At 34.9% G+C, this 14,463-nt stretch overlaps 2 protein-coding genes across 4 annotated transcripts in view; one reads left to right on the top strand and one right to left on the bottom strand.

The window, feature by feature from the left end:
• LRRC40 (leucine rich repeat containing 40) overlaps positions 1-7,860 on the bottom strand; it is a 40,293-nt gene extending 32,433 nt beyond the window's left edge. Inside the window, exons 1-4 of one of the 2 annotated variants that reach the window (XM_045166129.1) lie at positions 7,628-7,860; positions 4,576-4,757; positions 3,398-3,471; positions 1,375-1,504 (exon numbers count right to left, since the gene is read on the bottom strand). In XM_045166129.1, the coding sequence (XP_045022064.1) occupies positions 1,375-1,504; positions 3,398-3,471; positions 4,576-4,757; positions 7,628-7,778 (537 nt within the window). In that variant the 5' untranslated portion in view covers positions 7,779-7,860. The remainder of the gene's footprint in view (positions 1-1,374; positions 1,505-3,397; positions 3,472-4,575; positions 4,758-7,627) is intronic. The other variant, XM_045166128.1, reaches the window with a different exon arrangement.
• Positions 7,861-7,870: 10 nt separating this feature from the next.
• SRSF11 (serine and arginine rich splicing factor 11) overlaps positions 7,871-14,463 on the top strand; it is a 51,011-nt gene continuing 44,418 nt past the window's right edge. The window contains exon 1 of one of the 2 annotated variants that reach the window (XM_025288462.3): positions 7,871-7,999. The gene's annotated coding sequence lies outside the window, so the exon portion shown is untranslated. The remainder of the gene's footprint in view (positions 8,000-14,463) is intronic. The other variant, XM_025288465.3, reaches the window with a different exon arrangement.

Here is a 14,463-nt window from a genome sequence, read left to right as displayed (position 1 = left end):
CTGAAGCATTCTTTTATTAAGAAAATAAATATCTGGGAACCCAGAACAAAAGTTTATAAGGTTTCCATTAAGCCTTCTACTAGATTCTGTTTTTAATCAATTGCTATATTTTACCACTAAATTTTATAAGAAAATCTGATGGCTCCCTTCTTTGCCATTCATTTCATCTACCTTTTATTTTCCAAAATTTATTTCCAATCTGATCAGATTGAAAAACAAAGAGATACTAAAGAAATGGTTAAGGAGAGTATAATTTTTATTTCAACCACTAGAGCAGATAGGGGAAAATATCAAGAAAGGAATAAGTAAAAGAAGTAATTTGTCCTTCAATAAAAAATAAACTTCAAGGCTAAAATGACACTAATGAGTTTTTCAAAACATGTAACAGTGAACAGAACAAGAATGTACTATGAAATAACTACATGGAGTAGAGATTTATATTGGAACATCTGATCTAGTAAAGCTAAAGTCTTTCAGATAGGACAGCTTATAGTAGAGTCTTACTCCTCCTGTGGTAAATTTGAGAGGGAAGAGTGTATACACTTTGAAATCAAATTGTCTGATGTTAAAATCCTCAATTCCTTTATCAGTTGTATGACTTTGGATGTTACTTTTTTAAAAATCTGTAACAGGATGAAACTACTTAGCTATATGTAAAGCAAAGTGCCTATTGTCTGTATTATTCTTAATAATATGACTAAAATAATATTTGTACTGCTTCATGGTTATCCCTATTTAAGATGTGAAACAGATGGAATGAAAATTTCATCAAGAAATGTGGCCACTTTGGAAAACAGGCAAGAAAAGGCAGGCCCTGAAGGTATTATCTGAACACTTAGGGAACAGAAGGACCATAAGGGCTCAAGAGGAGGTAATGGGAATCGACAACAAGAGAAGCCACCTCAATGAGAAGCCCAAGCACCACAACTAGAGAGTAGCCCTCACGCACTGCAACTAGAGAAAGCCTGCATGCAGCAAGAAAGACCCCGTGCAGCCAAAAATATATATATGAAAAGAAAAGGGGGGGTGGGGGGGTAAGTATACGCTAAAAACCCCTTTCCTCTATTTTGCTAAGTCACAAAGGCCTCTGAATAGCAAAGTCATCATCATCAGGCCCCTTCTAAAACTCTATTCTGAAATTAAAATCTAAGGTAATTTCTATCATAAGAAAAACAGGAAAGAAGAAGAAAAATATAGGAAAAGAAATTTGAAATTATTAATTTAGCAATCTAATTGTAATACATAGTTCTGATAATCTAGTCATACAAACAGGCACCCATGTACTCATGATTGGTATCATATATCCAATTTCTCAGCCAAATGAAAAATCCCTCCAGCCCCAAATTATACAAATATTGCAAAATCAAAACTTACTAAATCTTCTAAGTTGGAAAGTTGTTCAAACCCCTCTGGTATGCAAGTGAGTTCATTATGCTGGAGATACAGGCCCTTCAGATTTCTTAGATTTGTAATTTCTTCAGGGAGTATTTTCAGCTTGTTATGGCTATTGATTGATAAAACAAATGCTGAATAATTTGGTGACAACAAAATAAATACTTAACAAGGCATTTCTGCTAATCAACTACCTGGGCTCATTAAAAAAAAGACAAGTAAGGTTACTAATTTTAAGTACTTATCAAACTTTACATCCTAAAAGGAAAATACCCATTAAAATGACAGTAATGTAATCAAATTGAGTGTTTCAAAGAAATAAAGATTTTGAAGCAAAGATATAATTTGTGAAATTTTGATTGGTTCCTTTTAATCAACTTCATTTTACATGCAATGTGAAAGAATACATTGGACTCTAAATTTTCACACTCTATCAGAGTTTTAAGATTTTGACAAAGACGCATACACACACTACAATGAAGTCACATTTTACATGGGGATTAAGCTTCAATCTAGCACTCAAAACAAAAATAGCTATTTCTATTTGAGGGCCTAGCATATCCAGTTGAACGTGTAATATGCAACTCCAATTTTATTTGTACTAAATCATTATTTTCAGTTTAGTCCTGCAGAGATTCCAGTTTATTGGTGGAGAAGTCCCAAGTCACTTAGAATAATACATTCCCTGATAATTAAGAGATGATTTAACTTGTTCTTAGATTCATGCCAACTATTTGTTTGGGAATTCTACTCTACTGTCTAGCCACATACAGTTTCTTCACAAATAACAGGCAGGAAAAGGGAAATATAAGCGTATAATAATGACCTTAAATTATAATAAAACTAGCTGGAACAAAAATGCCAAAAAATGTTTTCTAAAATATGAACCACCAAAAACCACTAAAAATTGGTTGACATTGTCAGTTACTTAATTGTAATCTTTGCATATCTGACAGGAATCTAGTTGGGCAAAAATGCAATTTTTGCTATATATTTCCTTCTTTTCCTCTCTTGTTCTATTCCCTCCATCCTAACATTCATACTCTTAAGTGCTAGAAGCTAAAGCTAAAGCCACCCACAGCTGCTGCATACTCTCTCTTCTCCTCTCAACCCTGCCGTCTCTTCTTTTTGCAGGGGATATCTATGCCTTTGGCTTGCAATGGGAAGAGGTTCTGATGTACAACTAAACAATAAGTATCTTCACTAAGTGTCCTAAACAATTTTGGGTACAGATACTTCTGTGAATTTATGGTAATTTTAAGTTTTTCATCAAATAAAGACTGTTATTTGAGGAACTGTTCTCCCTCAAACTAGTTAACTTCAGAAAACTGAGACTTGATCATGCTATGTTAGACAGATCAATAACCACACCTATTTTATAAGCCACAGCTTTTCAAACAATGTTTAACACTTAAACCTTTTTAATTTTTTCTCCTAATCCCTTTTCCACAGTGTATATATAACATATAAGGCTGTAATTTTTCTTGAAAGTCTGAATGCATGCTGAAGGGCAAACAGAGGTAGCTGGAGTCTCAGCTAGCTGACCTCCCATGTACCTATCAAAGAGTACCAGAGGCATACCCATGGAATCTGAGTCCTCAGAAAGGTTTAAAACCGCTAATATCAAAAACATGAAATTTTCCTCACTGATGAAAAAAATTGTTTTAAATTTCTTCCTACTGTTTAACACATCTATATCTTAGACTATCAAAGTAACATAAAACTTGAGATGTCAGCAAAGATTTTGAAAATAACCACTAAAAATTATTTCACAAAAAATATAGAGTATTTTTTAATTGGTCTTAAATTTGTAAAACCAGAAAATATGTAGGCAATTCTAAAACAAAAAATAAAATAATCGGAGAATTAAAGCTTGAAATTCTTACCCTATTTAATCACTTTCTGAGATAATATAAAAAATTTTTTACATGTTAGAAAAATTTTTTTAAAGAATATTAGATTTATACCTTTATACAAGCAATACTGAAATAAGTTTAAATATTACCTGACATTAAGTTTCTGAAGATTTTCTAACTCTCTTATAGCAGAAGGAAGGGATGTCAACTGATTATCATGTATCTGAAAGTTATTAAAAGACACAGTCAATATCTTACTCTTATAAATAACCATAAACTTTGTTACTGCAAAATATTCGCTGACAATACTCTAATTATTCTAATTCAATAGTACTGTTGGACTATTGGTAATTTGTTCTGAGTATAGTAGAGAAAAAAGAGTTTGAAATTGACCACAATGCTGTTCAGAGATCATGAGTGGTAAGACATTAATTTTAAATATTACAGTTAAAAAAAAGGAAACTTCACCTCATTGAGTAGAATTTCAATCTGAAATGAGAGACGAGAGGGTTAGAATGTACAGCCCTCTGTTGGTATGATTATGCCAACATTTACAAAAAATAAATGAGGAGGAAGATTTCTTCTCTCATGTTTTTACAGAATCATATTGTTTTCAAGGTACAAGGAACCTTAAGGAGAACACCGACATCAAATGATTCACTTTACAAATGAAGAAAATAAAAACTTCTCTAGAAATCTGACTACATCCAACTTTTTCAGACAAAAACTGGGAAGATTTTTTGGTGATCCTAAGTAAAACAGTGGATTGTGATATAGAAGTCTGTGGATTGTGAAATAAACTACTCATGTTTCACTTTACCACATGACATAGCAACTAGAGACTAAAAACAAAGTCCCTGAATAAACCCACAAAAATTTAAGCCCAATAATTTAAGTCAGTATTGGAGACAAGTAACAAAATAATAATAATAACCTTAAGTACTTGCTTTAACATCTAGAATAATAATGATCATAAAGTAATAGCAATAAAAAAAGGACAAGCAGCAGAAGCCACCAGTTAAACATTAATTCTAATTCTGTTTGTATGCGTTAACATATTTAATTCAAAGATAGGCAGTACTAACAGTCTCGATTTATAGATATGGAAACTGAAGCACAGAGAGGTAACTGTCCCAAGATCACACAGCTATCAAGCTGCAGTGGGAAATGGAAGCCTGAGGTTCTGATTCTGCATTCTTAACCATGATGCTTTGCCTAACACAGTAATTTGTTATTCTTCTTGCACTCTACCGTGGGCTTTCTGCTTCTCAAAGTCTAAACTTAGCTTCAAAGTCTTTTCAAACAAAAGACTCATAAATCAACTTACATCAAGAACAGTCAGTGCAGGAAGGAGTCGGAGGTCATCAGTAAGTGACTGAAGTTTATTATTTGATATGATTAGTTTAGTCAAATCCGTCTGTTCCCACCATCGCTCAGAGGCATTGAATGAAAGATTTTGATTAGCTTCCTCAGGGATATCCACATTTATTCTCCAAACACACTGAGGCACTATTTCCACCATACCACACCAAAAAAAGGAAAGAAAAAAAGAAGTAAGATACTAAGTACGTAAGTTGATAACAGCTATTCAAGTTATCTACTGAAATTTCTGAAACATTAAAAACTTTCAAGTAAATCAAACAAATTACAATGAATTACAACAACATTAAAGTGAAAGTTTGCTGTCTCGTACACAGGGTTATTGTTACCATCTTTCTAAATTCCATATATATGCGTTAGTATACTGTATTGGTGTTTTTCTTTCTGGCTTACTTCACTCTGTATAATAGGCTCCAGTTTCATCCACCTCATTAGAACTGATTCAAAGCAAAAGAGACACTGATGTATAGAACAGTCTTATGGACTCTGTGAGAGAGGGAGAGGGTGGGAAGATTAGGGAGAATGGCATTGAAACATGTAAAATATCATGTATGAAACGAGTTGCCAGTCCAGGTTCGATGCACGATACTGGATGCTTGGGGCTGGTGCACTGGGACGACCCAGAGGGATGGAATGGGGAGGGAGGAGGGAGGAGGGTTCAGGATGGGGAACACATGTATACCTGTGGCGGATTCATTTTGATATTTGGCAAAACTAATACAATTATGTAAAGTTTAAAAATAAAATAAAATTAAAAAAAAAAAATAAAGTGAAAGTTTGATTTTATTCCAAAACAGAATAGAGGATATGTATTTTTCATTTTAGATCTCACTTTTATCTTTATTCAACTATATTTATTATATACATTTCCTGCATAGCACATAGTGGTTGGATATATAAGACAAAGAATGGGCTCTATCTTTATGCCACCATAACAGAGAAGATATGGAAATCAAATGAACAAACTCCTGTATCGCATAACAACTCCAGGAGGCAGGTGTTATGACTATTCTCACTTTATACATGACAGAAATGGGACACAGAGAGAATGTATCATTTGTCCCAGGTTATACAGCTAGATAAGATTAAACCCTGGAAAAGCTAAACTATCTTGCTTCTCAGTGAATATTTGTAAGGTATATCTGACTCTGGTAGCTGCTCTCTATTTTATCTGACACACAACATTGTTACTCTTGTTGCAGCAAATACAGCAATTCCTTTGACATAGCAAATAAGTCTCTACAAGTTAAACAGAAAGAGTTCACGTTTATCACTATTAAACTGAAGCTCTAGAAGGTATTAACTTGCTTCAGTGCTACAGTAAATGTGTTATCGCACATTACATCCATGAAAGAAATTGAATTTGCTATTTAAAACAATCCCACAGATAAAACTCTAGGCCCAGATAGCTTCACTGGTGAAATCGAGCAGACATTTAGAGTAGAAACAAAACTAATTCTAGAGAACCTTTCAGAAAATAAAGGAGATAAAACTCCTAACTCATTTTATGAAGTCAGCGTTATTCTGATACCAAAATCAGAGACATTAAAACCAGGGGGTTACTCCAAAAAACAAAAACTACATCTAAACATCATGACCAAGCAGGAGTTATATCAGGAATGCAAGGCTGCTTTAACACTTGACAATCAAAATTCATTTGCTCCCTGAAACTTTAGTAGACTAAACTATCTGGGTCCAATCAATAAGTACATTCCAGTACACACTTAGTTTTTGGGAATAACTCATTCATCTACTTATTCCTTCCACAAATGTTTAATAAGAATCTACTATGTATCAAGCACAACTTTGAGTGCTAAGGACACAATGAGCAAAATGAAGGTCCCTGACCACATCTAACTAATATTCTAGCAGAGGGCAGAGAAGACAATAAACAAATACAGAATACAGATTCTGATAATAATAAATGCTATTAAAAACAGGTTAGAGCATACAATGTTACCAAAAGAATTTATTATCGATAGGGTAGTGAAGAAAGACCTATCTAAGCAGAGTCCTTGAGGAAGTCAAGAAGTGAACCCTAGTCAGGTATCATGTAGAAAGTTCCAGGCTCTGGAATAAGCATGTGTACAAGCACAGCAGTAATTTTAAAATATTTATGTTCCCATTGATTAAAACTTTTTCTAAGTAGAGCAGAGATTTTATCATATATCCTTTCATTCCGCAAGTGCTTGTTTGCATGGTCAACTGTATACATGGCAGAATTTTAAAAAAGCAATCATTACAAGGAAATGGAAACTTTTAATTCCAGATGGCCTAAAACCTAAATATAAGTAAAGGAAAACATTACAGGAATAATGCCATAATCTCTCTCTCCCCACTTTCCACGCCCTCCCTTACACAACAGAAAATCAGAAGAGCATCTGACTATAATTCACTCATGGTATCCAGATTTGTGCATTTGATCTTTACTAGATTTTCAGGATGGCCCCAAATTCACTTTGTTTGGCATCCATCTTGATTTTCAATTTAGGAAATATGCTAAATATTCCTTGTATTTAGGATTCTGTCCACATGCAGACAGAAAAGGGACTTGAACAGGGAACAGTGTCATTTACTCGATATGCACAAAGGAGCAGATCAAATACAGAATTTTGGCGTTGGTAAATGACCTAAGAGATTAAATTAAGAGAAACAGAGGGCCAAAGAAACAAAGCATGTGCCCATCATGTGACAGCTAACTTAGTCAAACATTATGTTGTTTATCCGACAGAATGTGGGAATCCCAGAAAGCGCCCCGTTTAAATTTTGGCCACATCCCCAGCACATTCCCTGCACCAGACATTCCTGGAACGAAAAGTAGAAACCGAACAAGCTGACCAAACCAGTGGAAATGCGATAAAAGCCCGAATTCCAGCAGCGGGATCCTGGCTAGGATACGGAGCCAAAGGTAACCAAAGCCAGGCCAGAGGAAAGAGAGGCTACCAGGGGCAAGTGCTTTGTGCCAGGTCGCACAAACGGGTCGTACCTCTGGATCTTACCTTCGCTGAGGTTGCGGCCCGACAGATTTAACTGGCCGCTCTTCCTAGCCGCCTTTAAGAGTCCCTGGGGTACGCAGGCACTGCAGTCTCTGCTCTCAGTTCGGAAACCCGCTCGGGTATCCCGCCCCGCTATCCCCTTCAGCCGCGACATGTTCAAAGCCCGGGGCTCCGCAGCAGAGTCCCGCCCGTGACGCTTAACGGTGGCGCCGCTGGGCCGCCCCGCCCCTATCGGGAGCGCGCGCGGCGTGCGCAGGGCCTTCGCTCTCGGCGGCGCGACTCGGATGTCGTCATCGCCAGCGCCTGGGGCAGGAGGACAGAGGAGCCCTACCCGTTGCCGGTGCCGGCCTTGTGTCTTGGAATTACTTCGCTCAAGTAAGTGCGTTTAACGGGCTGAAGAACGGTGTTGAGTTTACTGTGTGCACTATTACTGCGACTGCAATGTTCTCTTTTGTGCTCCCGCGGCGGCGAGGGTGTCAGGAAAGGATAACCTTCTCTGCGCCTCTCGTCTGGCCGGAACGTGGGCCTTGACTAAAACTTGAGACCTGGGCGCGGTCTGCAGCCTCTCTGGACCCCTGCCTGTGTTTGTCGCCTGTGGTGCTGGCGCCAGATCTCCGTTCCGCGTAGGAAGTAAAGCCGATTTCGGTTCTTCTGATCCCTACTCCGACTCTTAAGCATTAGTGCGCCTTGATTGTTGTTGCATGGAATTTGTAGCCCAGCATGAGACAGTGTGAAATGGAAGGGTTGGCCACAGAGAAGGGAAGGGAAAAAAAAAAAAATAGAGCTTCATAATAAATGTCGTCTCTGCCAGACAGTTGAAAGGAGCCCAGTGTAAGCGCGAGCTTGAGTATAGCGAGAAAAGCTTGCTCTTCGGAGCTCGAGAGATACGAGTTCGAATCCCAGCTGCTTCTGTAGCTTACAAGCTGTGTAACTTTAGGCCGTTTGCTTGACAGCTTTTAAAGTTAACTCCTTTTTCATTAATTTAGGGTTAATCATTTATCTCATTCGATTTTTTAAATAATTACGTGAAAATACAGTTTTAAATATTGAGCGCTTCGTGGGGAAAGGAACTCCATCCAGTTCCAAATGGAAGATGAAAATTTTGTTCAAAGTCGATTATCTTGGGAAGTTAGTTTCTATCTGAAATGTAAAGCTTTAATGAGTCATTCAATATATAATTAACAACTCATCATCTTTATATTGCCTTGGGTGGTAGATTTTTCTTTTGCCTAAAGTAATTTTGTCTTAAAAAGCATACACCAGGAAATACTCTCCTAAGCCCCCTCAACTAGGCTGGGGATCTTTAGGATATTTAAAAGGTAATATGATGGCCCGCTGACGAATTATGCAACACACAGTTTTTCCCGAGTCTTGGTTCTTGCCAACCATAAAATTTGGCTTCTAGTCCCCCACCCCTTCGATTATTTCTCTTAATTCTCTGGAGTCCTTGGCATCGAAAGTGAGCAGCACTACTAGTAATTACACTCCTAAGCAAGAAAAGGTGAGTTTTGAAGCAAGGAACATAATAGTTTTTGCAAGATCACTAATAAACACCCAATAAATTGAAGGTGGAAGGGATTAAGAAACTTGCCAAAGGTCACAAGTTTCTCTAAGTCGTGTGACCAAGCATTTGAACCTAGCCCTGTTTATGATTTGCCTAGTGACTTTTATTTCATCATTTTCAACTGGCTTTTGTCCTCCAACCATTTTTAGGAAGACTTCAGTTATGTTTTAAGAGATAATTATTACAGAAAACTCTTATTTTCTCTTTTTTAGGGTGTAGAAGCCTACCTTTGGAGGATTAGTTGCTTGAATGTAAAAATTTACAGAAGCCACCTCTCCCCCTTAAAACTCTTTTATAGCTCAGCATTTTTTTTAAATTACAGGCAAGGTATAGTTTTTTGATTTATTGCGCTTTTACTTGATGTTAAATATTTCATTATTGACATCTAATTATAGTATTATATTGAAACTTGCATTTTGTATGAGAAGCATATTCTAACTAATGGCAGAGTAATTCTGAAAAATCCATGTGACTGCACACTTGTGGTAAACTTCAATAGATATAAATTGACATGTATAAAAATTTAACAAGTATATGTCTATAGTACACCATGTATTATACCTGTGTAGCAAGTGCAGATTGAACAAGTAAAGGTGAAAATTATTACCTCATGCAGTCAGGAAAATCATGGGTTTTGTCTCAAATTGATGCAAACTGAAAGTTTATCAACTTGAACTTTATGAGAAAGTGTAGTTATATTTTTTATTATTATTGAGAATTATTAATATTCTCAATATTATTATTGAGAAAGTATAGTTATATTTGTAGGAATTAGCACTGTATATAAATTGTAACGCTTCCAAAAGAATACATTAAAACAAAAAACCCAATCCTTTTCAACATGGGCATTGAAGCTCAAGTATTTGCTTTTTTAAAAAAAAAAAAAGATTATTAAAACAATGTGAAACGTATATCCTGTATAAGGGCTAGTAACTGCATAGTTACCATTATAATAGAATTTCCCTAGCTACAATTTATTATATTCATTTTATTAAAGTATGAAAGGCTTCGCTCTTCTAGCTTTGCTAAATGAAAACAGAAAATGAAGAAGCCAAATATATATTGAGAATTAGATCAGCCAAAGATAATGTTCTGTCTCATAACAGAAAGTAAGACTTATCAAAGTAAGGTAGAGTGGCTTGTCACTACCACTAAAATTTAATAAGATGTTAAAACATGGCTGTGTTATTCTTATGAACACTGCTATGTGTTAGATATTTTCAGTGTTTAAAGGTACATTTGACAAGATGAATCTATTGAGGCAGATTGAGAAATTGTGGCAAAGGAAAATGGCATTAATTTGTGCACATTTTTAAGCACAACTTTTTAAATGTCATCAGGAGCTAAGTGAATTTGATTGCAGGCAAAACATCTGGGAAGTTTTCTTTTTCTGTAAAATGGCAGATTTAGATTTAGCCTATATTGAATCATTATAATGTTCACCTTTCAGAATATTGCCTTATCTATGAGAACTGCTATTTTATGCTAAAGTTATTTATTAAGAGAACATTCTACTGTTTAACAGTCATTATTGACAAGCTGTTGTACCTAACAGGTATTGCATATTAAATATTCTGAGTTGAATGTTTTATATTCTCATATACTTATTATTCAGAATTTTCTTTCTGTGTTTGCCCTTAGTCTATAAATAAATTGGTTTAAATTCTCAAAATGGAGAGCAAATTATTTGGCACATGGACTTGTCATATTTTAAATATTCAGCTTCAGTGGTGCTTGTTACATGTCTTTAGTTTCTTTTGAAAATTGCATTTTGGACATTTGTTTTCTATTTAAAACTTACAACTACCAGCTTTTAAAAGTAGTCGGTAGAAAACATACTATTTCCTTGAAGGCAGTACATATTTTGCATATTTGTTCACAGTTTCAAATGTGGCTTTGACTTGCATTTTATTTTTACTGGAGCTGTGTGTGGTAATTTTTTCTGAGACAGTGCGTTTTACTTAGATTTTTCATTTGTATATCCTTTGTATGCTCCCTTTGTTTCTCTTAGTTTTGAATCAGGAAGCAGTGAATTTGTTCTAGGAGGTTTAATATTTTATATAAATCTTGTCTTCTATTTCTCTCTATTTTCAGTGTAAAAGTCCACTAGAATTAGGAAAATATTTTTACTTTCCTCTTATAAAGAGGCTTTTACATTGCTACTGTTTTTCACATGAAGTGGAGGAAGTAGGGTTTTTTTTAAGTTTTTATATCTTGATTATTTTTAGTGTTTTTTGTTTACGTATAGTCTATCTGTTGAAAATAAGTTAAAACAGAGGTTTTAAAGCAGTCTTGCTTATGTCATTAAATAAGAAGCACTTATGGTATTATTTTCTTTTTCTAAAATCAGTTGAAAGTGTTTCCATTATCCCTGAAAAGTGAAAGTGAAATTCACTCAGTCGAGTCGGACTTTTGCAACCCCATGGACTATACAGTCCATGGAATTCTCCAGGAATCTGGAGTGGGTAGCCTTTCCCTTCTCCAGGGGATTTTCAAAACCCAGGGAGTGAACCCAGGTCTCCTGAATTGCAGGTGGATTCATTATTCCTAGAGATTCTTAACTCCTAACATTTAATAGCTGTTTTCTTGCTTGTTTTTCCATAATTAATGTGATCTGTGACTTAAAGTCTTAATTGTAACATTAATTGTAAAGGTTTTATGATTTTATCTTAAAGTAGTAAAGTAATAATAGAGATAATTAGGACAGTAAACCTGAGAATGTACTTCATACCATTCTTTGTGTTAACAAATACAAAATCAATACCAAATAAAATTTTTTTAATCATTTTTAGCAAAATCCACTATTTTAATATTTGACTTTATATTATCCCTGCCAACATTAGATTTGTCTAATAGACGAATTTGCTCAATAATTATATATGGTAAATGTTGTTCTCTATGAGCAAACGTCCCCAACAGCTTTAATAAGACAAGATAATGACTCCTGAGACTTTATTCTTAATACCAACTTAAGCTGATAAGGGGAAAAATATTAATTTGATAGTTTGTTGACATTCACAACTAATAGATTTTTATTTAAAAATTTGATTGTAAATTTGCAGATAGGATATTTATATTCACAATTGCAATTAAGATAAATGCTAGCTTAACTTTCAAAATACCTTCGACTGTCCACTACTTTTTTTAATCATTTTTTTTCCATCCTTTAAAATATCATAGTTACTTATACTTACGTGATTTGAATGGTACTATTATTGCCAGGGAGGGGTGTGGTAAAATCCTAATGAACATTTAAATACTTGGTTCTCACAATACAAATCTGTGAAACCAGAGCTTTTGCTTTTCATCTTTCTAGAGATAACATGTTTTCCACTTGTCAGTAAATTTACCTGACGTTTAATAAAGAAGGCAATGGCCTCCCGCTCCAGTATCATTGCCTAGAGAATCCCACGGACAGAGAAGCATGGTGTGCTACAATCCATGGACTCGCAAAGAGTCAGACACAGCTAAGTGACTAACACACACACATACAGCTTTAATTTTTTTTTCCATTTTAGAGCTGCTGATTTTTTTGCTTTTCTTTTGATTATCTTTTCCCCATCTGTTCCTTCCTTCAGAATAATTTAATCAATGTCTCCACATGCTTTAGACCTCTATATGAGCTAATTATGGCTTGAAACTAATAGTTGTTCATAGTTAAAAGTAGCTGAAATGGAAATTGAAGGAAAAAATCATTGTGGTCTTTAGCGTTAGCATGTGTCAGAAATTCAGTTTATTTTATGTTTTTCCTAATGTTTGCCTTTTTATTTTTCCGATCCGTGCCTTGGTTATTTGATAGTCTGTTGCTCCGACCCATGGCAGTGGACTTTTAAAATTGATCAAGTGTATGTGGAGTTGTTTGTCTTTTGAAAATTAGAATAGTGAGTGATCTTGCTCTAAATATAGAGACAAGTAATTGAACCCTTCCTAGAAGGAGTTTTCCATGAAGCATTTGTGTTTTATCAAAAAAGGAATGTTTTGTTTAGCTATCATCTATTTACACATACTATTGGTAAAGTGCTACTTTAGGAACAAAATGAATATGAAAATCTGAAATTTGTTGTAATGTTTCCTTTGTGGCACCCTCTTAAGAGAGAAAGAACTAATAATAGTGTACTTCACGTGTTTACTACCACTTACAAAGTATTTTCGCCTTTGATAGTAGTGCTCTAAGGTTAGACAGAAGTATTACTGTTATTATTCATCTGTTAAAAAAAGAGGAAGTTGAACACAGACTTGTTTGTAATGGTATATTCCATTTGTGGTATATTCCACACAGGAATATACCTGTGTGCTGGGCACTGTGATACGTGTTTGGTATCCATAATACATTATAATCTTTTAAAAGAGAATATACCACCAAAAACCTGTATTAGAATGTGAGCTCTTAAGTAAGAAGCTCTTTCCACTATATAAATAAACTCTTCTGATTGATATCTTTCATGTAAATGATGAAGTAGAAATAGTTCAAGGTACTAGCCTAAAATAGGGTGGTATAAAATAGAACCCAGGTGAGGTTACCGTTTTTCAAACTAAAAGTTTTTTAAATTGTAGAGTAGGAATAATAGTTGATATTTTTTCTAAGCATTTATATTAATATTCTCATTTCATCCAGAATTCATCCTCACAACCCAGTGAGATGGGCATTGTTTTTCAAATGAGGAAATTGAAGCACAAATTAATAAGCCAAAGATTGCAATATCTGAATTGGTGGCAGTTCCTTTGATTTGACTCTAGGCCTGCATTGTTAATCCACTGTAGCACCTTTTAAATGTTGTGAGGATTAAAGGGCATTTCAAAAGCATACAGTTAATGTGGATCTTCAAATTACTGAGTTGAGTACATTTTGGGTTTTATCAGTTTCCTAAGATTTCCTATATGAAGAGACAGTTCATTTTATAGCATAAGGGGGAAGAGCTCAGATGGTGCAAATGTCTAATTCCTTAATCAGGGAAAACTCTTTAATATTAAAATGCTTGAAACTATTTATTAGATAAAGATACATGTAAATAACTGCATTTTTTTTTTTACTTTTTTTTTTTAAGGTTAACTGAACTGAGTTGTCCCTCAAACCGCCTTTTTCTCAATTGAGACTCTAAAAAATCTTATAAAACATAGAAGATAGTAGTGAGTAGTCAGTACCTGGAGCTTTGCCCTCCAAATATTTCTGTTGACCCCATTCAATTCCAAAAGCCAAGCAAATCTGTTACATATAAATTGACTGTGATTTTTCCAAACAATGTGTATGGACTACAGCTAAGAGTACTGTGCATAT

This window comes from Bubalus bubalis, chromosome 6 (assembly GCF_019923935.1).
Source record: "Bubalus bubalis isolate 160015118507 breed Murrah chromosome 6, NDDB_SH_1, whole genome shotgun sequence".
NCBI classification, from domain to species: domain Eukaryota; kingdom Metazoa; phylum Chordata; class Mammalia; order Artiodactyla; family Bovidae; genus Bubalus; species Bubalus bubalis.
The sequence above is the reverse complement of the archived record's forward strand: the minus strand, read 5'-3'. Positions and strand labels throughout refer to the sequence as shown.